General features: G+C 52.5%; 1 protein-coding gene across 1 annotated transcript in view; it reads right to left on the bottom strand.

Annotated features, from left to right (window-relative positions):
- TTC39A (tetratricopeptide repeat domain 39A) overlaps positions 1–22004 on the bottom strand; it is a 39649-nt gene that overhangs the window by 6202 nt on the left and 11443 nt on the right. The window contains exons 3-13 of the mRNA XM_026498125.4: positions 16946–17077; positions 15991–16067; positions 14641–14708; positions 12843–12907; positions 10737–10836; positions 9382–9447; positions 7422–7530; positions 6838–6905; positions 6698–6757; positions 5646–5807; positions 1325–1416 (exon numbers count right to left, since the gene is read on the bottom strand). Of these exons, the coding sequence (XP_026353910.1) occupies positions 1325–1416; positions 5646–5807; positions 6698–6757; positions 6838–6905; positions 7422–7530; positions 9382–9447; positions 10737–10836; positions 12843–12907; positions 14641–14708; positions 15991–16067; positions 16946–17077 (999 nt within the window). The remainder of the gene's footprint in view (positions 1–1324; positions 1417–5645; positions 5808–6697; positions 6758–6837; positions 6906–7421; positions 7531–9381; positions 9448–10736; positions 10837–12842; positions 12908–14640; positions 14709–15990; positions 16068–16945; positions 17078–22004) is intronic.

Genomic DNA, 22004 nt, shown 5'->3' with positions numbered 1-22004 from the left:
AGGGGAGCAGAATTTGTCACCCCAAAATATGTCTCTTTGGCATAAGGATTATTTTAGGCCGATGAAGAAGCAGCAGATACCGGAAAAGCTCTGAAAACCTAGTAGCAGCTGCTCTTTTGTAAGAGATAATTATATTTATAAGCGAGATCTCCCATTTTTAAGGGCTGCTTCTCTGTACCTGGAAGAGGATGACAAGCCCTGGAAACTCTTAAAGGAGAAAGCAGAGACTTAAATCTGCAGAGCCACCTTACCCTCCTGTACTGTGCTTTGCCTGAAAACCCCCCAAAACTGGCTCCCCACCCCCGGACATCTTTTATCTTTAGCTTGGGATGGTATTTAAAGTGCTGGCTTGGGCCATTTCAGTTACTCAGTTTTCCTGGGTCTCTCCCATGTATACAGGAGGTATACATGTTATTAAACTCCAGTTTATTTTTCTCCTGTTAATCTTTTATTATGGGGGCGGGGTGAGTATCTTAGCCCGTCTCTAGCCGAGAACTTAAAACTGCAGAGGGAAAATGATCCTTCCTCCCCCATAGATACTTACCCTCCCAGGCTTTCTGGAAGAGCTATGAGATGGAGAAGTGGAGGCACTTGGTAAAGGATAAACACCCTACTATTGTGACAGCAGTTAGCGGGAAGCTCAGGGTACCACAACTCCCAGGTCTGCAAATTGGGGTCAGCCCTCACCCATAACCTGAAGAAGGCCTGAGGCTCCATCCTTAGCCCGCTGAGGCTGAGCCCTGCTCTAGACCCTTGGCAGAAGACAAACAGCAGCACAGATCATAATAAAAACAGCCGTGATTTAGTGGCTCCAGGCCCTACCCCAGGCTCTTCAATATGGTCTCTATTTGATTCAAAAACAACCCTACAAGGCAGAAGTGGTTATTCCCATTTTATAGCTGCTGAAATAGTTCACAGTGACATAGCTAAGAAACAGCAGAGGCTGGATTTGATCCTGTTTGATTGCCACATTTTGGTTCTTTACTGTGCTTCTCTGAGGATAGCAGTCTAACTCAGCAGAAAGGACCTCTATGAACCTCAGTGTCCACATCTATCCCACTGACCAGAAGAGGCTCAGTGGAAAGGATGTTGACAAAACCACTTTCTTGAGGGGAAAAAAAAAAAGCCCTCTGAACAGATTCAAAGGGCTGGAACAAGCAGCAGCAGGAGGTGGTGGTGATGCAAGGGAATGAGGCACATGGGGTGATCCTGGGGGAGGGACAGGGAGCTCAGAGCCAGAGGAGTTAAGCCGGCCACCTCCCTCCCTGCTGCCCACAGCTCACAGGGTGGCTGTGGGCAGATGTGGCTGAGGCCCCGGACCCACCTAAACAACTCCACTTCATCATCCCCGAACGGCTTGTAATCCTCCTTTCCAAACATGCTGAGGTAGGCGGCCTTCATGTAGATGTAGGTGGCCTGTGCAAGGCAGAGCAAGAGTCAGAGGTAAGCAGCCTGTCCTCCAGGTCCCTCATTCAGACCTCGCAGGGCCAGCCCCGTAGCCAAGCCCCAGGGGAGATACTGAGGGAGGAAGCCGAAGCCCCTTGAGGACTTGAGCTGGGAGCTAAGTCCAGGAGAGGCCCACATCAAAGCTGCTGCCCTCCCTCCTCTGAGGCAGCGAAGGGAAGGACTCAAACAGCAGGTGTTTGTGCAGGGCAGTGCGGAGGTGAGGATGGACACACAGAGGGCAGTAAGGGCTCCCGGAAAGCAATTCCTTCAGACTGAATCCTTGAGAGCCAATGGGAAGATTCAGAGACCTGAGAAAGGACCCTTCCAGACAAGGGGAACAGCCTGAGCAAAGCCAGGGAGGGGCTGAGATGTGTGGTAAGGAGGCGACAAATAGGTAGCATAAAGTATGGAATGCATAAAAACAGGTGTGAGGGCAGAAGAGTGAGTCAGGGTCCCTGCGTATAACTGCCTTCTTGTGCGCCGGGCACCGTACCTACCTCACTTCACTTGATCCCAAAGATAATGCCAGAAAGGAATCTGTACTTTGCCTCTGCTTCCAGGGACTGCAGAGCTTCTGGGGGCAGAGCTGGAAGTGACCCCAGGTTTGTGTGCTTCCAGGGCCTTGCCCACTGGGTCTACAGCCAACCCTGACAGTGACGGTGCAGAGACCCCCGGCCCCACCCCAAGGTACATCCCTCATAGCTGCTCCCCTTCCCCAGGAGTCCAACGCTCGAGAAAGCTGGCTCTGTCCTGCCCTCCAGTGGCCGAGCCTTGAACCTCAGCTCCTGCCACCAGGGGCTGTGGAGGAAGTACCTGCCAGAGGCTCACAAGGAAGTACAGGGGGTGGAGAAGGAAAGGGAGCGGGACACGTGGAGTCAAATCTCAGGAGAAGGCAGAAAGCAGCCTCCACCTGGGAGCCCCTCTCAGGCTGAAGCTCAGGGCTACTCCCAGGTCCACTCTGCCCTCCACACTCTGTCTACCCTTCACAAAATGAGGAAAAGCTGGTCTTCACAGGGGTAGTGGGAGGAATCTCCCCCCTCTGAAACCTGTTCCTCATTCTGTCTTTAACCTCCTGGTGTCATCCTTACTTTCTCCCTCTCTGCCTGGCACTGAGTCAGCAAGTCCTCATGATCTTACCTCCCATATAGCTCTGGAATCCCACTGGTCTTGCTCTCACTCACTGCACCAGCCTCCATCTCGTGTCCCCTCCAGGATGTCTTTCTACTACCCTTGTCAATATGGTCTCCTAACCCATCTCCTTGCTCCCATCCCTGTGCCTGCAAGCCATTTCTACACCACTACCTATCTGTTTTTTAAATTTATTTAATGATTTTATTTAACAGAGAGTGAGCGCGAGTGGGGAAGGGGCAGAGGGAGGAGGACAAAAGACTCCGTGCTGAGTGCGGACCCTGATGTGGGGCTCAATCCCATGACCCTGAGATCATGATCCTGAGCTGAAATCAAGAGTCGGATGTTTAACACACTGAGCCACCCAGGCACCCACACTCTGATCTTTTTAAGTCAGGTCATATCAGTTCCTCTTTGAAATCTTGATATCCCATCATGCTTGGGATAAAATCCAGACTCCCTGTAATGTACTATAACCCCCTACCCTGCTTCCTCCCCCAGTTTCCTCTCCAACTTCGCCTCTGGTGTTTCCCCCTCTCTCATATCACTCTAGCCACACTGGCCTCTGGGCTGTTCCCAGAATACATCAGATGCACTCAGCGTCCCCCTCCCCCACTCTCGCATCTTCAGTGCCCTTTGCCTGGAACAGTCTTCATTAAGATATCCATATGGCTTGCTCCCACACTTCCTTCTGGTGTCTTCTCAGATGGGCCTTGCCTGATTTTTCTCTACTGCATATACCAGCCTGACATTATATTACACGGTACCCCTATTCGTGTGTTTCTTATCCCTCTTCCCACTAGAATATAAGCCTCGAGATGGGAGGTCTTTGGTTTGTTCACTGTTGGATGTCCTCAGGACCTGGCCCATGGCATGCCCAGCAACTGCAGGAGGGATTTCTTAGAGCACAGATCTAAGCCGCAAACATCAGGGGCTCCCCCACTGTCAAACTAAAGCCCAAACAGCCACTCAAGGCGCTTTGTGACCTACTTTTCTGACTCCTCTTTTGCCATTTCTCCCCCATCAGTCCTTAAACTCCCAGGCCTTCACTTGTGCCATCCCCTCTGCCTGGGATGCTACTGTCCCTCCTCACCAGGCTTATCCGCTGGCCTCCCTAAGAGCCTTCTCCTACCCCTCCACTGCCCCAAACAACTTCCCCTCATTGAGTCCCCAGAAGTTAGGATGGATGCAGTGACCTAGGGTTCTGAGACCCATAGACATCCAAGTTGTCAGGCAATGCTGTGGGGCCACACTGATGGAAAAGAGCCACCTCCCTGGGTGGGAGTCCTGTCTCCTCAGGCTTATCTGATTGTCCAATGATTCCACACATTTATTTTGCTGGATTACTCTACCAGGCTCTGTGCAGACAGTCCGTGTCTTCAAGAAGCTTACAGCGAGGAACTTAGGGGGAAGACCCCTCCGCAGTACCCTTGCACTCCCACCCACAAGGCCCTTGACCTGCTGACACACAACTTTTCGGCAGCACGCCAGCTCCTGAGCCTCTGTCCTAGCTGTTCTCCTCGCCTGGAGTACCCTTCCGCTTCCCCCACTCTGCCCCCAAATACTCCTCCTCTGTCCTCCTGGCTGGGCTGCTCAGGGCTGCCTCTGAGCTCCCCTTAGATTCCCCCCGCTACGGCGCTCAGCACACCGCTGTCACCACTTTGTGTGTGGCCATCTCAGCTGCAAGCACCGGGGGAAATGTGAGGGCTCCACGCGCACGACTTGGCACAGTCCAGGCAGAGAGGGATGCTGAGCGGAGGGGCTGACGCCTACAGTAATGGCCACACGCGAAGTCCCTAGAGCTGGAAGTTGGGGGATTCTGGTGGCCAAGTGCTGCAGATCAGCAATGAATGAGGCCTCAGAATTCGAGGTGCTACAACCCCCACTTTCACAGGAAACTTCTGAGGAAAGCATTGCGGGGGGTGGGGGGGGGCGCTGACCACCTCAAAGTCACACAGTGAGCTGGAGATGGCGCTGACTCACAGCCAGACTTCCTGACACCTAGGAGGCCTGGCCCTCCCTCTGCTCCTCCCAGCAGCTGCGCAGCCACCCCAGGCCTCTTGTTCCCTGTGTTTGTGAACACGGCTGCCTGCCTCCCTCCACAGGAAGGCTTCTGGGTCACTTTAGATCAAGGTTCCCTGATAATGGCTAATACTTATTTTACCACTTACCATAATGTTATAAATTTTCACCTATTGTGGGCTTCTGCTGTGCTTTATTTTGCTTTCATGGCATCTCTTTAATGCCTCCCCCCACCAACCAACACTTCTTCTGGGGACATCACCTCATTTTTTTTTCTGGAGAACACCCCTCTCCTACTCTTGATCCATGAGGAATCTTCCCACCCCTGTTTCCAAGCACTGACGTGATCTACGCCAGACCAGTGAGCCTCAACTATGAGACTGTGGTTGAAACCAAAGGGAAGATGTGAGTTAGGGGCAGGCAATCCATGGCCACCCTGTCACATGGAGAAAACCCGCCCGCACAGCAAAGATGTCATAGAGCAGAGCACAGCCACAGATGGAAAAATGCCAAGCCCAGATGACATGATTTGAATTCCTGGATCCAGCCCTACCTGAAATCAGTTGTGCCTAGAATTTTCAGTTCTATGAACCAAAGAGTCTTTTGTGTTTTCCACCTGCATAGTCCATATACAGTGGCCACTAACCCCATGTGACTTTTTAAATTTGAATTAAAATTAAATAAAATTTGAAAGCACCCAGTTTCCCAGTTGCACTAACACAGTGCAGGTGCTCAATGAGCTGCTGTAGCTGGGGGCTACCTCCACCATAACAGAATGTTCTCTCAGACAGCATTCACCGGGACAGTTGAGCCGTGCTTCTGTCCTTTGTGACTAAAAATCTTGACTGCCACTGTAGTTCTAAACTTTATCTGCTCCTCACGGTCTTTAGTTCCCACCAACCCTGAGTACTCTTAGAACTTATGGTTCTATTTAAATGCCAGCTGAGACATCTGTTTTCAGTTAAGGGTTTGGCCCTGGGTCTGGGGGTTCACAGCCAGGCTGGGTTGGCCTGGTCCCCCATTGGCCCCAGCACCTAGTGTCAGCCCACCTTGGACCAGGAGTTCTCCTTGCTGAGCAGGTCGGCATAGAAGTAGGCCATCTTCCACTGGCCCTTGTAGGTGAAGCACCACATCAGCTCCCAGTAGCACATGTGGTGGAACTGCTTCCAGTGCTGCTGGGCCTCACAGCACTCCTCGAACCGCTGGATGGCCTGCGGCGGGCACCTGCTGTCAGCCTCATGGCCCCACCACCCTGCCCCACTCCATAGCAGGCCCAGCTTCCTCCAGCGCACAGTGGGCCAGCCCTCTGCCAGGCTCAGGGAGGGAGGGCAGGCAGCAGCGCTGGGGAGATGGGAGTTCTGGGCTCCAGGCCTGGTTCTACCCACTAAGCCTCACTTACATATTATAGGACGACCTTGGGCCCAGTGACTGCCCCTCCCTGGGACTCTAGTCTTTCGGCACAAAATGAAAGGATGGGATCGAGCTATAATGAAAGGATAGGAGGCAATGGAAAGTATTAATATGAAAGTGATACAATGTCTTTGCCTCAGAGCAAACTCCAAAGTTTCCAGTAGCTCCCATGAAAGGACCTGGACCCAGGGCATCTGTCTTGCTGCTTGAGGAATCACAGCCAAGGCCAGCTGGAGACCCCAGAACTCTATATTGTACAGTCCCTCCTGGGGATTCTGCCAGACCCGTGTAACCTCCCCTCTCGAACCCCTTCGATGGCTCCCTCCCATCTATGGAGTTCAGACTCCTTCACCAGGTCATCAAGGTGCCCACGTCACAGCCTGGCACCGCTGCTCCATTCACAGTGCCTGTCACCATGCCCTGAACAAGTGGGGCTTACAAACCGCCCCCCCAACCCTGTGTCTGAGGGACGTCCCTGTGCAGGAATACGGCAGTCCTGCACCTTCCTGTCAGATCTTACTCACCGCAAACGCCACCTCCTCCCTCATCTTCCCAGACTGCTCCATTCCGAATGGCTTCTCCCTGCCCCTGGTCTCTTGTTGGTTCTCTCTTGGAGCCCTCCTCCCAGTCTGCCCACCGGTCTGGGGACTGCAAGGGGTCACCAGCACTGGCTCGGACCCCCATTACTCACTGTGTCAACATTGCCCTTAATGGCTTCAATCCGCCCTGCGAAGAACAGGAAGATGGCACCCTGCAATGACACGCATGTGGGTCTGTGTGGGCGCACAGGGCACATGGGCTGGGGGTGTTCCATCAGGAAGGGGGGCTCACCTTAGGATATCGCTTCAGGTAGGGCTTCAAGAGTTTCTCTGCTTCCTCGATGTTGACATTCCCGGTACCTGAAGGAGGTGAGGCGACAACACGTATCACCACCACTGGCTCTTGGAATCCCCCCAGCAATCTACCAGGGGCTTCTTGGGGCCTCTTCTTCCCTCTCTGTGAAATGGGGATAATAATAATTCTTCTACCTCCAGAGTGATGTGAGGGTTAAATAAGATGGTGCTGATATCAGCCCGGCGCACCACAAGGCTCAGTAACCAAGAGCCCTGCCCACCAGGGTGGTACCCAGACCCCCAAGGGCCTGCCTACAGTGTCCTCACACCCTCTACTGGGTAGGCATGACCATCCCCATTTCACATATGAGAAAACTGAGGCTGGAGCCAGGTCACACTCTGAGGAGGTGAGTGGTCAGCAGGCCAGGCCCCAAGACAGCTGGCGCAGCTCTGCTGATTCCAGTTTCAGCGCCCACCCCCCGGTCCTGTGGGCAAGCAGGGTCGCAGCTCCTTGCCCTCTAGCCCCCTGCCCTTAGAGCCAAACCCCAGATGCCCCAGCTGTCGCCCAGAGGGCGCTCCTACCGAGCACAAAGGTGAGGAAGGTGTGGTAGCAGAGCAGCAGCATGACACAGAGCACAGCGCGGAAGCTGTGCCCCGATGCGCCCTCCTCCAGCTGCAGCAGCCCGTAGTCCTGGGAGAAAGAGACCAATAGGCTGAGGCCAGACCCGGGGGGTGGGGGGACAGCTGTGAGGGCTGTGCTGCTGGAGCAGGGCCAGGAGAGCTCTGGACGCCACGTCTGGAACCCTGCCGGCCAGGTCAGCGGCTCCCTGGCTGGGCCACCCTGAGCCAGGCCGCCCCTCTTGGTGCCTCAGCCACCTTCCTGGGGGCAGACGACACTGCTGCCAAGGCCAGGGTCGAGGCTTGGGTCCTGGTGTCCACCACTTCCTCCACAGCCCTGTCCCCATTCCTGCCTTTATTCACCTGCTGGCCCCCATGGTGAGCACTGAGGCCCTGAGCAGCCCCGAGTCTGGTCGGAGAGGAGGAGAGGCCAGACTCCACTTGAGGCAGATAATCCTAACCACAGGCTCAGAGCACAGATGGGACCACGAGGACTGCAGTCTGGGAAGGCTTCCTGGAGGAGAAGGCTCTAGAGCTTGGCTGGGGAGGAGGAGAGGCCAGACTCCACTTGTATCCCTGCCTGCAGTCTCTGCCCCTGTCTGTCCTCCAGGGTATTCTTGTTCTTTCTAATCTACAAATCTGACCTACCTCACCTCTGCCTCAAACACTCCAGAGCTTCCTTGCCTTCAGGATAAAGACAAGGCCAGAGCTGGTGTCTGAGGGCTCTCCCTCTTTGACTTTGCCACCCTCTCCTCCTAGCCAGGCAGGCCACACCATCCCACCTCCTGGCCTTTCTCATGTTCTTCCCTCCTGTTATCGTCCTGAAATCCTTCTCAGGACTCAAGGGCCTTCTTAAGAAAACAAAACTAAAGGGGACTTTCGGAGCCTCTAGCTGGTGTTTCCCCGGACCCGGGCCACGGACAGGTCTCCAGACAGACATGAGGCACAAGTGAGGGTCTTCCCTTCTCAGTCCTCTGTCTGCCCTGATGGTGTCCAGGAGAAAGCCTCAGTCCTGTGCTGGTGTGTGTTCAACACCACTGTCACGCTGAACACCTCTTGCCACAGGAAAACAGCCTCGGTGCGTCAAACAGCCTGCTTTCGCAAGGTCGCTTGCTGCTCGTGGTATCTACGGTTACGATGACGTTATCGCGCCAAATAACATGGGTTTTCTAGGTAGTAGTGTTTCCTTTAGATAAACTTAAGTAAAAAAATATGAGCCACTTTTGGGAAAAATAATACATAAATAATAATATAGAGGTCTGCAAACGTGGCAAGTATCAGGAAAGGCCAGAGAAAGTTCAAGCTTGAGAAATACTGATCAGTCTAAAACAAAAAGCCCCTTGTTTTACCCAAAAAGGCCCAGAGGAGGAGGAGATGAGGCTGAACTGCCCCAGGATTCCTGACTCCTAGGCCACTGTTCCTTTTATCATGAGGGGCCTCCTCCACCAGGGAGCTCTCCCCAATTTGCTACCTAGTACTCAGATTCCTGCCTTTAGCAAAGTCTCTGGGTGTTTGTGTCCTCTGGTTTCTGCCCTCAAGGCCTGACGCACGGTAGTGCATCTCTTAGGCATCTCCCAGACAAGAAAATGGTCCTGAGGGAAAGAACTTGCTCAAGGTCTGCCAAAGGGAGGAGGACCAGGTTCCGGACACTTGCAAGGCTCAGAGAACATGACTCCAGGCCACTGCATGAAGCTGCCCTTCACACCTGTCCTTACCCTATAGCCTCTTCATCTTGTGTGGGGCTGGGCAGGGATCACTGGCCCCATTTGACTGGAGAGCAGACTGAGGCTCAGGGAGGCTTGGGCCTTGTCCAGGGCCACACACTGAGGGGGGCTGTGCCAGGACTGGCACACAGGGCCTGCAGCCCCTCAGCCCCACCCTGTCTGGCTGAGCCAGTCAGGAGTCCCAGGAGGCAGGTGGTTACCTTGTTTCCTGAAAACCCCACAAACTCCAGCAGCCGCAGGATCCTGGTAGGAAGCATGGACAGCGTCTGCAGGAACAGAGGCAGGTGGTCAGTGGAGGGCTGGGAGCTGTCCCTCCTATTCCCCACACCCCCAGAGTCCTGCGGGTAATCCTGGGGAGCAGGACCTAGCTCCAGAATGCCCACAAGGAGGCCCAAGGTTTCTCAGAAAGCCAACTTCCCCAGATAGAGAAGCACTTCAGTGAGACAACTAGGAGCAAACTGTGTCTAAATCCGATCTCGCCGTGCCCACTGGGTCAGCCTCTCTATGCCTCAGTTTCCTCATCTGGGAACAGTAATAGCCCCTACCTCCTGGGGTACTGTGAAGATGGACCCAACTAACACATGTAAAGCACATAACAGGGCCTGCGCACGACAGCTGCTGCTGTCACACTGAATCCCTGCTCCGCACCAGCAGCTCTGTCATTGCATTTCATCCTCAGAACACACCTGCCAAAAAAGATCACTGCCCCTTTTGACAGATGGAAAAACCGAGGCACAGATGACAGGACATGTCTATGGCCCCACAGCTCATCAGAGGGGGAGCCAGTTCTCAAACCCAGGACAGCCTGGCTATAACCTGCCAAACCATCTGATGAACTCTGCCATTTGAACTTCTTAGCACATGGGCCCGGATCACTGTTCCCATTTTACTCACAAGGAAACTGGAACCCAGGGTGGGGCAGGGACCCCCGCCCCAAGGCCTGCTCTTGGAACAGGCTTTGCTTAGAGGGGAGAGAGCCACACCCTGCCACACATGCACTATTGGATAGGTCTCTGGACACCCAGGGCCGGGAGTCTAATTTGTTGATGAGCAGCCCCTCCTCCCAAGAATAGGCTTTAGGGCCACCCCACCTAGCTCCACTGTTCCTTCTGCCTTGAATACCCTTCCCACCTACAGATCCTTCAAGATTCAGCTTAAATATTCCCCACTCTATGAAACCTTCCCCAGCCACCCCCAGGGGTCTTGGCTTTCTGTTCCTGTGCGTTGCCCACTGCTTCCAGGCCTTTCTCCCTCCCTGCTACTGGTCAATATTTAACCATCAGCTCTCCAAGGTAGAAAAGGCCCTGATTTATTGTGTTTGTCTTTTTCTGGTGCTATAACTACTGCCGTCATGGTGCATTTCAAGCTTTCAACCTGACTTGGGAAGAAATGCACAGAGGGACTCTGAAGCCAGTGCCAGCACCCACCCCCACCCCAGCCCAGCTCTGAGCATCCTAGGCTGGCAACAAGTCTGCTTTATTGCTAGGTCCCCGGGCCAGCATGGGGCCCAGCACCACAGGCCAGCAGAGAGCAGGTGTAGGGCACTCCCACTCACCAGGTTGAAGGCTCCCACACCGAGCTTCACACCTCCTTCAAAGTGCCTGTGGTTCTCTCCCTTGCAGTATTGTGACGACTGCACAAGGCTGTCCAGCTCCCTGTAGAGAGAGACAAAGTCTTGTTTCAGGCACATAGTGGGCGCGAGGTCCCATTCCAGCTGGGACTAAGGTTGCCCCCCACTCCCAGCTGTTCTCAGAACTCCCTGGTGGTAGATTGATAACAGTTCTGGCAATCCAGAGAGCTGATATTTGAGGAACTTCTAACCCCATCTCCATAATAACATACTCCTTGCCCCAGAATGTCAGCCTTGTCAGCCTCAGCACACCTGCCTTGTCCAGTGTCTAGGCATTTGCATATCCTCTGCATTCTCTCTAGAACAGTTTCTCAACCTTAGCACTACTGACATTTTAGGCTGGATACATTCTCCATTCAAGTGGAGGTGGGGGGCTGTCTGTATTATAAGATGTTTAGCAGCATCCCCCAAGGTTGTCACAACCAAAATGTCTCCAAATATTGCCAAATGTCCCAGTGAAGAGCCACTGGGCTAACTCCAACACCCCCTCCTCCTTCAGGAAGTCTACGTGGGGCCTCTTGGTTGAAATCCAACCTTCTTTTTCCTGGTCATCAATCAAACAGAGTCCATATCCCAGCCCACCTGGGGCAGGACAGAGGCTTTAAAGATGTGCCCACCTCCTTCCCAGGCCATGAGCACCTTGAAGGCTTTCAATCAGCAAACACTGACTGAGGCCTCTCTGTGCCAGGCACTGGAGGACAGCTAGAAGCAAAGCCACCAAGTGGCTGCCCTCACAGTTCTCCCACTCTAGGGAACAGACCCCCATCAAGTCACTGTGAGGGTAAGGAGGGCCTCAAAGGAGAAGACTCCCGGGGCCTGATCGAGTCTGGGGTTCAGGGAAGGTCTCTCTGAGAAGCTGACATTTGAGCTGAAACCCTAGGGATGGGGAGGGTTGGCCTGGCACAGAAAGAGGGTGTTCCCAGCAGAGAGACACCATGTCCAAAAGTCCCGAAGTAGGCCTGAGCTTGGCATGTTTGAAGAACTGAGGGAAGGCCCAAATGTCTGAGGCAGAGTGAGGTGGAAGATACTGTTCGCATGGCAGGAAGAGCTCCCAGGAATGACTCAGCATGACCTGGGACTTTATTCTAAGAGAAAGAGGAGCATCAGGAATTGGTAGAGGGTGACCTGGTAAGGTTTGTGCTTTGGAAACACCACTCTGGCAGCTGGTGAAGAGACGGGAGGGGGCAGAACACAATTCCAGCATGGACCGACAAAGTCATGCAGTGCCCGTATGTGTATTATATCCCAGCAGTACCTTGAAATCGAACTCGCACTGTCTCTGTGGGGAAGCAGTCACGTTATACGCAAGTAATGAATCATGGAACTTTATATCAAAAACTAGGGATGTACTGTATGGTGACTAACAAAAAAATATTATTGTTAAAAAAAACAGTCACGTTAGATGGTCTCAAGTCAATTCAAGTCAACTTTTAATGGAAAATGAGTTTTAATGCCAAACTCAAGGGAAGAAACTGGGCTTTCAAAGCTTTTTTGATTTTAGAATTGTATTTAAGAACTGTGGTGCCATGTTGAGTAGAAGTGTTTGGACTGAGTCTTATTTCTTTCATCCATTAAACAAGGCCAATGGCTGGCCCAGTGCTGAGATGGCATGGAAATGATCTGGCCCTCAGGAGGGTGTGAGTGTGTACCGGAGGGTCCAACGAAGTCTCCGTGCAGAAAGTGGCATTTGGATTGGGCCTTAACAGATGTGTAGGGGTTCTGCTGTTGTTCTCAAAATGAAAGTCCCTGTGTCTGCCTCCGAGCCCCTACCACACCAAGCTGTGTGTCCAGATCCTGTCTGATTTTCCCCTGCTCCGGGTGAGGCATAGACTCGGGGAATAGATATGCCCCAAAAAACCAGGGGAATAATATCCTGGAAATCTGAGGTCCTGAGGGTACAGACATCTGCCTGAGGTCACATGGCATTCTAGGCTTCCTGCCTCCAGCAAGTGCTCTCTGCCTCCCACAAAGCAGCCTGAGGGGCACAGGGTCATAGACGCTGTGGACCCAGGCGCCCCCAGCCCCACTCACTTGTAGGTCTGGTAGCTGTTTCGAACTTTGATGCCGCCCTTGATGAAGCTCACCATGTTCTCATCCTGCAGGAGGGAGAGATGCTAAGAGCCAGGCCTAGGTGGGGGGCCGCAGGCTTGAGAGGGATCACACAAGTCTCTGGGCCCAACCTGCCCGGCCTTGGGCCCAGCTCTATAAGGAGTCCTAGGGAATGGGGTCAGAGCTTAGCCAAATCAGGCCTCCCTAACCCTGGGACTTGAGAATTTCCTTGCCAAACAAGACCTCCAAAATGCCCAGGGCTCAACCACAGCCTCACAGTTACATATGCTAAGTGCCTGCAGAAGGGCCTGGAGAAGGCACTCCCCATGCTTGATAGTGCCTCCTCCAGGTGGAGGAAGAGCCAGACGGATGCTTTTTTTTTTTTTTTTTGCATTTTTCTGTCTTTCGCAACAAGTAGCTATTTACCACATTTGTAATTTAAAGCACCAGTACCTACGGCCCACCTGTAGTTCCATTCCCGGGGGTATGCCCAAGAGAAATGGACGAACGTGGGCTGCGGGGCTGCGCAAGTCACCTTCAAGAATATTCACAGCACCGGTGTTTATAGCAGCCAGGAACCAGAAACAACCCAAATGCCTTTCAGCAGCAGAATGGACAAACAGACAGCTATATGCATAGAAGGGAATATTATACAGCCACATAAGGCTGGGTAAAGGAAGCAAGTCCCCCCCAGCTTGCGGGCTTAAGAAGCGTGAAGCCAACTAAAACAGAACAATATGCTGCTCAGACACGAATAGGAAGCTGAGAAAACTATTTTTAAAAAATAAGGTGGGAGATGATACACAAAACACTAGGCAGTGGTTTCCCCATGAGGGGAGGCAGGGGACACCGTGGGGAGGAGCCCAGAGGGCCAGGAGACTTGCTGTGTTCTGTTCTCTGGTTGGGTGGGGGAGCTCATGGGCGTTTATCTATCATGTGTAACAGAATACACAAATAAATAAAAGGCCACTCACAATGAAATTATTAACAGTCATCTAAATGAGGAATTAGGATTAATCTCATTCTAATTACCTGAGGTACAAAAAGAACAATAGCTAACAAAAATAAATAGTACCCCAATAATAAAATTCATATGTGCCTCTCTACCCCAATCCCCACATTCGCATGATGATTATATGTTATAACCCAGGCTTTCTGGTGAAGTCATGAGGTGATGGCTCTCATAATTACCACTGTGTGGTGAGGAGCACAGGCTCCAAGCTGACGAGACCTGTGTTCAAATCCCAGCTCTGCCAGTTGCTAATCAGATGACCCTGTGAAAGCGGCTCCTCCCCTCTAATCCTCCCCTTTGCAGGCCTGTGAGGTGAAGATTTAATAGTATATGTAAATTTATATAAAAACAACCATGCTTTGGGTGTAAGATCTATAAAACCACATAGCTCTAATGTTCATACAAAGCCTGGTATGTCATAGAATCAAGTTTAATCCATTCAAACTTGGTTGTTGAATGAATCAAGCGTAAAGCAGGCTTTGTGCGAATGCCTGTCTCCCCACACGGCCCTTAGGAGGAAAACAGCAGTCATGAGGTGGAAGCACATCCTAGTAGTGGGTGGGAACACGTGTGCTCGGTGTGGAGAGGGGGAAAGCCCATCACCGCAGCCAGTGAGCCTGGCTGGGGCTGGGAGTGCTGGGGTCACCGAGCCTCAGTCCTCTCCTGAACCACAGGGAGGCTGGCTGTGGCTGCTATAGCCACTTCTGGCTTGGAGATGGTGACTGATCCGAAATCCCCAGGCCGTTTGCACAAGGAGAGGGTTCCTACCTGCAGGAAGGTCAGAGCTGCTCTCTGCAGCAGACACTCTGCATAGCAGACCTCAGCATGGATTTCCTCTGTAGGGAGAAAACGAAAGCCCTGAGGCCTTCTGGAACTCTTGGCAGGTAGCATGGGCCAAATCCTCCCCACCCTACTTCCCAGAAGGCAAAGGGAGCCCGAGTCAGCACCTTTCTCCTCCCCCCATGGAGGCAGGGGTCCGGCTCCTTCACAGCTTTCACCATGGTCCAGAATTAGCTCACATTCCCCGCACCTGCCTTCCACCTGGTTCCCCCAGCCCACCAGCCAGAGTGTCAGCAGGCCCTTCTCTTGTTCTCCAAGCAGCAGGGCAGGTGCTGTGCGCCAACCCCCTGCAGTGCCCGGCCAGGAGAAAGTGCTGGGCTGAGTGGACAAAGAAGATCCTGATCCAGGGAAGCCCACAGGCTGTAGGAATAAGGGAAGGAGAAGCCCAGGGAGTCAGGGGAGACTTCAGAAGAAAGGACATTCGAGTCTGGCCACCTGAGTTGAAAGGAAATGGAAGGATGAGGCAGGAAGAGCTTCCAAGGCAGAGGCCTGGGAGAACCAAAAACTCTGGGGACCGCCAAGCACAGAAGGTTGAAATGGGGTGAGGTAGGGAGAGACTTAGGGGACAGGTGAAGATGAGGGGCAGCGGTCTGGTTGCAAAGGGCCTTGAACGCTGCTGGAGGACTGCAGACTTGGCCCTGTGGGCATCAGGGAGCTCTGGAGCCATGGAGGAGGGAGTGGCATTGTCATATTCATTCTTTTGTGCTGGAAACTTCAAGGGCTCTTGAGGGTGGGGAAGGCCATTTGCTCCTGCATAGAAGAGCCCCCCACTGCTCACAGCTGGCCCCTGCTACCGCCAGACCTGCCACAGGTGGTCACGGCACACAGGCCCTGGCAGCCCAGACCATCCCTTCCCCCGCTTTCGGCTGTCTCATCCTAGTGGGCCAGCCTCCAAAACCACATTCCCCTCTGGGACACAGGATATCACTGTGGTCATCAGGCCAGAAAACCCAATTGCACACACAGTTCTAAGCCCATCCTGGCCCGAGGAGCAAAGTGCATGGACCTCGTGATAGCGTTTTCTTTCCCCAACTTCTGGGTCCACAGCAGGTCATGCCATCAGGTAAGTGAGCCCCCTCCCCAATCCCACCCCCCAACCTGAGAGCAACTTCTCCAAAGGCCCCAGGTCTGACCCATCTGTGCCCCAGCACCTAGGCCAGGGCCCAGCCCCTTTGGTGAAACTGGGAGGTTAAGTGCCCCTTCCCACCCCTCCCTGGGCCTGGAACAGGGTGGCCTGGGGTCAGCAGGGTTGAGAGGACGAACATTCAGATGCCACACCTTCCGTGAACTGGTCCATCGTGGGGCGGTGCACCAGGCTACTAAAGGAATCTGTCACAGAGGACTTCTTCCGGTGCCTGAAGAGGAAAGAGGGACCTCAAGTCATTCAGTGAGGGTGAGCAAGGGGCCCGGGTGGGCTCAGACGCATCTGCCACCCTTCCCATGGGACTCCACCCACACCGAACTGGCAACTCTCTTGAGTCCAGGCTTCCTCACACCCTTGCTTCTGTTGTAACCCCTACTTGGAGCTCCTCCCCTCCTTCTTCAGCCCCAGCCGGTTCCTCGTCACCCTTCAGGACCCAGCTCCAGCATCACCTCCTCCAGGAAACCTTTCCTACTCCTTTGGCAAGACCCCCACAGCCCCTGGAGCTTCCCTGCAGCACGCTGGGAGGTCACCATCCGCGCTTCTCCCAGACCAGCCAGTTCGGGTGTCGGGGGGCCAGGTCTGACGTTCCCTGGGTGACCCGTGCCCAGCACAGCAGCTGGCCTAGGGCAAGCATGAGTGTGTGCCCAGTGAAAGACAATACTACCTGTGTACAAACACTGAGGTTTCATTCATTCATTCATCCATTCAAGCAGTGTATGTGTACCAAATACAAATTACGCCCCAAGTCCTGTGACCAGTAACTTCATTCAGTTCCCACAACGACCCTATCTTTATACCTATTTTCCATATGAAGAAAGTTGAGTCCAGAGAGAGACTTGCCCAAGATCAAAGAGTTATTACGTGACAGAGCCAGAATTCGTCTCCATGAAATTAGGCCTGGCCCCTGAAGTTGCTTAGAGACTGGCTCAGACAACAAAGCTCCTGAGCAGAGCTGACAGGGCTTGGGGACACATCTTCTTAGCCAAAAGGAGCATCATTAATAGTGGCATTTTAGGCATTGGGATAGGCCAAGGTAGCAGAAGGATGGCCCTCAACACCCCTCATCCCTGCCCGCCCCAAGGCCCTGACCTCTGACACAGCGTCTGTGCCTCCTTCATCATGTTGCCAGCCAGCAGGATGTCCTGAGGGTCAAAAGTCATCATGGCCTGCATCTCCAGGATGGTGGCATACGTCAGCGAGTGGTACATGCTCTCCTTGGTTCTGCCAGAGAGAAGGGACATGAGAGCACCAACTCCCGGAACTGCAGAGGTAGCCGGCCTGTGCTGATCACCACCATGACCTCTCCGAGCCAGCATGGTGGGGAAATGGATCCAGGGAGGGCAAGAGACTCTTCCAAGGTCTGACCGTTCCATTGCTGCACAAAAGGCCTCAGACCCCAGCTCCTCTCCTTCCTGCTGCGTGGCACCAAGTGATTTTCCAACTCTGAGCCTCAGTTTCTCATCCATTCTGCAGGGATGGCAGCAGCAAGGCTGTGGGGAGGACTCAAGAAGGGCTTTAGCAACAGGTTGGCCTGAGGCCATGCCCCTAGTGCCCAGGGCCTGCCTCTCGCCTTCTGCCCCACCTCCCAGAGCACAGCCCAAATCCCTTCTCCCCTCAAGCTCCCCTTCCCCGCCCTATCCCTGGGGTTTGCCCCATCCTTGTTCCCTGGGCCTCACTGGCCGCATACCCTCCTGCCTCTCCCTATCCCATCATCTGACCACGCCCCTATCTGCTGAAGTCCTCCCGTGGCTTTCAAGTCCTATGGGATAACGCTTGCGCCCAAGGCTCCACACAACACAGGTCCTGCCCGCCTCTCCAGCCCAGCCCTCTGGCCCTTCTGCCCCAAGATCTGGTCACATTCAAGACCATACCCCTTGCCACATTGAGACACGAGTGCTCTCAAGAAATTCCTACACTTTCCCTCCTCTTGGCATTTGCACATGCTGTTCGCTCAACCTGAAATGCCCTTTCCCCACCCCCACACCCCGATTCATCTGTCAAGGGCCTCAACTGCCTCCAAGGCCATGGGCATCGGGTCTCCCTCCTCAGGAGCATGTGTCTATAACAAGGCATAGGTCATACTGAATTTGTATCAGCAGAGGCTTAGCTCTCTCCTCAGACTTAACTGTGGGCACCTCAAGGACAGAGCTTGTGTGGAACGCATCTCTGTCCTCAGCACCAGTGCGACAGGGCCTAGTGAGCCAGTCTCAGGAACTTTTGCTCCTTCCATCCTGCTTCTCCACGGCCCAGACCTCTCAACTGAAAAGTATATGGTGGGGGGTGGGGGAATGGCATTTAGTCTAACAAACGCAAAGAGAAGCAGGCAAGGAGGGACAAGAAAAATGTAGGTCCCCCTATGCACTTAGGGAAGTCGCAATATGTCTGGGCCTTGATTTACACTTCTGCAAAATGGGGACAATAACGCTGGCCCGTCCAGGTTCCTGTGGGACTGGCGGGGGATTACTCTTGCTTGCACACAGTAGGTGCTACGGCAATTTTCACTCCCTTCGCTACATCCCTTCATTATCAGTGCCGGGCTTCTGCTGGGAACTTCAGGGGAAAGAGATGACTAAGGTTTATAGACTGTTCTATTGTAAAATCATGTGACTTTACCCATTTTCATGCCTTTCTCATTCATAAAACTCTCTGTAAAATCAAAAACGCTTTGTAAATTAAGTGCTTTTTAACTTCCTGGTGACACCCCCCCCCCCCCGTGATATTATCCTGGGGAGTCAGTCAGCGGTTTTTAAAGGAAATCTAAGGGTGATCCACCCCTCACCAGCCCCTGCAGCTGTCAGGATACCTCGCAGGTCTTCGCTAGAAATGCTTAATCTGAGGGCAGTGGCTTGTGGAAAGGAGGCCACAGCCTGAAGTGGGGACAGAACTCAGGCTACAGAGTCCCTGAAACACAGGTTGAAATCTTGGCTTTGCCAGTGACCAGCTGTGTGATCCTGGTGAATCTTAAAGCTCTCTGAACCTCAAGGTTCTCCTCTGTAACATGGATACAATAATCCTTCTCACCTAGGACTCCGGGAGGCTTAAAGAGCACACCCGGGCCAGGGCCACATCGCCGATGCTCAATAAATGTGAGTCCTTCTGTGTCTGCCAGGGTCAAGGGTCACTGGATAGAAACTCTCTCCTTCAGGAGATGTTTCCCTGGCAGTACTCAGACCTACTCCCTGCCCCCCAGATAATCCCCTCCCACTCCAGTCTTCTCCAGTTATCAAGCCCCTCCCCCTCTACCCTCTCCGCACACCCGTGAGGCTGGAGACTCAGCCCCACCCACCCAGTCTGGTGCTGGGCCCAGGAGGGACAGCCCTGCCTGGGCAGCTGGCAGGCAAAGTGGAATTTCTAGTTTGAGGCCCAATGCCAGAACGTGCACCTGCGGCTGGGAATCCTGGCTCTCCCCAGCCCACCACTGGGAGCCCCTCGACTGTGTTCTGGACTGAGACTTGTGGTACAGGCATACATGGGAGATATTGCAGGTTTGGTTCCAGAACACTGCAATAAAGTCCATATTGCAATGAAGCAGGTCAAATGAATTTTTGGCTTCCCTATGCACACAGAAGTTTAATTAAGTCTGCAATAGCATTATGTCCAGAGTAACAGCATTATGTCTAAAAAAATACATACCTTAATTAAAAAATACTTTATTGCTACAAAATGCTAACCGTCATGTGACATTTCAGTGAGCTGTAATATTTTTGCTGGTGAAGGATCTTGCCTCGATGTCCATGGCTTCTGACTGATCAGGGTGGCGGTTGCAGGAGGATGGGTTAGCTGTGGCAATTTCTTGACACAAGACAACAATGAAGTTTGCTGCACGGATGGACTCTTGCTCTCACAAACGATTTCTCTGTAGCACGTGATGCTGTTTGACAGAACTTCTTCCAAAATTGGAGTCAAACTTCTCAAATTCTGCCGCTGCCTCATCAACTAAGTTCATGAAATATTGCAAACTCTTCGTTGTCGTTTCAACAATCTTCACAACATCTTCACCCGGAGTGGATTCCATCTCAAGAAACCATCTTCTTTGGGTGCCTGGGTGGCTCAGTCAGTTAAGCATCTGCCTTCAGCTCAGGTCAGAATCCTGGGGTCCTGGGACTGAGCCCATTGTTGGGCTCCCTGCTCAAGCGGGGGTCTGCTTCTCCCTCTCCCTCTGCCGCTCCTCCCTGCTCATGCTCTCTCTCTCACATGCTCTCCCTCTCATGTGCTCTCTCTCAAATAAATTAATGAAATCTTTAAAAAAAGAAAAGGAACCACCTTCCTTGCTCACCCATTAGATACAACTCCTACCCGCTCAAGTTTTATCCTGAGATGACGGCCATGCAGTCCCACCTGCAGACTCCACTTCTAGTTCTCTTGCTCCTTCCACCCCCATCTGCAGTCCCTTCCTCCCCGAAGTCTTGAACCCCTCAAAGTCATCCATGAGGGTTGGAATCAATTTCTTCCAAACTCCTGCTCATGTTGATACTTTGACTTCTTCCCATGAATCACAGAGTTCTTACTGGTGTCTAGCATGGTGAATACTTTTTAGAGTTTTTCAATTTACTTTGCCCGGATCCATCAGAGGAATCACTCTCGATGGCAGCTATAGCCCTTATGAAATAGATTCTTAAGTGATAGGAGTTGGAATTTGAAATGACTCCTTGAACCATGCGGCACGGTATGGATGCCGTGTTAGCAGGCATGAAAACAACATTCATCTCGTTGTCCATCTCCATCAGAGCTCCTGGGTGACCAAGTGCATTGTCAGTGAGCAGTATTTTGAAAGGAAATTTTTTTCTGAGGTCTCAACAGTGGGCTTAAAATATTCAGTGAGCCATGTTGTAAACAGACATGTTTTGTTGTTCAACTTAACACAGGAAGAATAGATTTAGTGTAATTTTTTTTTTTTTAGATTTTATTTATTTATTTGACAAAGAGAGGGAGAGCACAGCAGGGGGAGAGGCAGAGGAAGAGAGAGAAGCAGATTCCCCCCTGAGCTGGGAGCCTGAAACAGGACTCGATCCCAGGACCTGGAGAGCATGACCTGAGCCGAAGGCAGACACTTAACCATCTGAGCCACCCAGATGCCCCAATTTAGCGTAATTCTTAAGAGCCCCAGGATTTTCAGAATGCTAAAGGAGCACCGACTTCAACTGGAAGTCAGCAGCTTGCATTAGCTCCTAACAAGAGTCAGCCTACCTTTGAGGCTTTGAAGCCGGGCACTGACTTCTCCTCTGTAGCTACGGAAGTCCTAGACAGCATCTTCTTCCAGTAGAAGGCTGTTCTGTCTACACTGGAAATCCGTTGTTGAGCGTAGCCACCCTCACAAATGATCTGAGTCAGAGCTTCTAGATCACCTGCTGCAGCGTCTACACCAGCACTGGCCGCTTCGCCTTCTGCTTCTGTGTTATGGAGATGGCTTCTTTCCCTAAACCTCACCAACCCACCTCTGCTGCTTCCAACTTTCCTTCTGCGGCCTCCTCACCTGTCTCCGCCTTCACAGAATGGAGGAGAGCTAGGGCCTTGTTCTGGATAGTTTTTAGTTTAAGGGAATGTTGTGGCTGACCTGATCTTCCACCCAGACCACTCAAACTATTTCCATGTCAGCAGTAAGGCTGTTTTACTTTCTGATCATTCATGTCTTCACTGGAGTAGTACTCTTAATTTCCTTCCAGAACTTTTCCTTTGCAGTCACAACTTGGCTGTTTGGTATAAGAGTCCTAGCTTTCAGTCTATCTTGGCTTTCGACATGCCTTCCTCACTGAGCTTAGTCATTCCTAGCTTTTGATTTAAAGGGAGAGATGTGCAGCTCTTCCTCTTACTTGAACACTCAGGGGCCACAGTAGGGTTATTAACTGCCCTAATTTCAATATTGTTGTCTTTCAGGGAATAGCGAGGCCCAAGGAGGAGAGAGAGGGGGGAATGGCTGGTGAGTGGACCAGTCAGAATGCACACAACATTTATCAATGAAGTTCACTGTCTTACGTGGTGGTGGCCCAAAACAATTACAACAGTAACATCAAAATCACTGATCACAGAGACCCATAACAAATATAATCATAACGGGAAAGTCTGAAATGCAGCAAAGATTACCAAAATGTGACGCAGAGACACAAACTGAGTAAATGCTATTGGAAAAATGGTGCCGACAGGCTTGCTT

This window comes from Ursus arctos, unplaced genomic scaffold (genome assembly GCF_023065955.2).
Source record: "Ursus arctos isolate Adak ecotype North America unplaced genomic scaffold, UrsArc2.0 scaffold_12, whole genome shotgun sequence".
Classification (NCBI taxonomy): domain Eukaryota; kingdom Metazoa; phylum Chordata; class Mammalia; order Carnivora; family Ursidae; genus Ursus; species Ursus arctos.
This window is presented reverse-complemented; position numbering and strand designations above follow the sequence as displayed.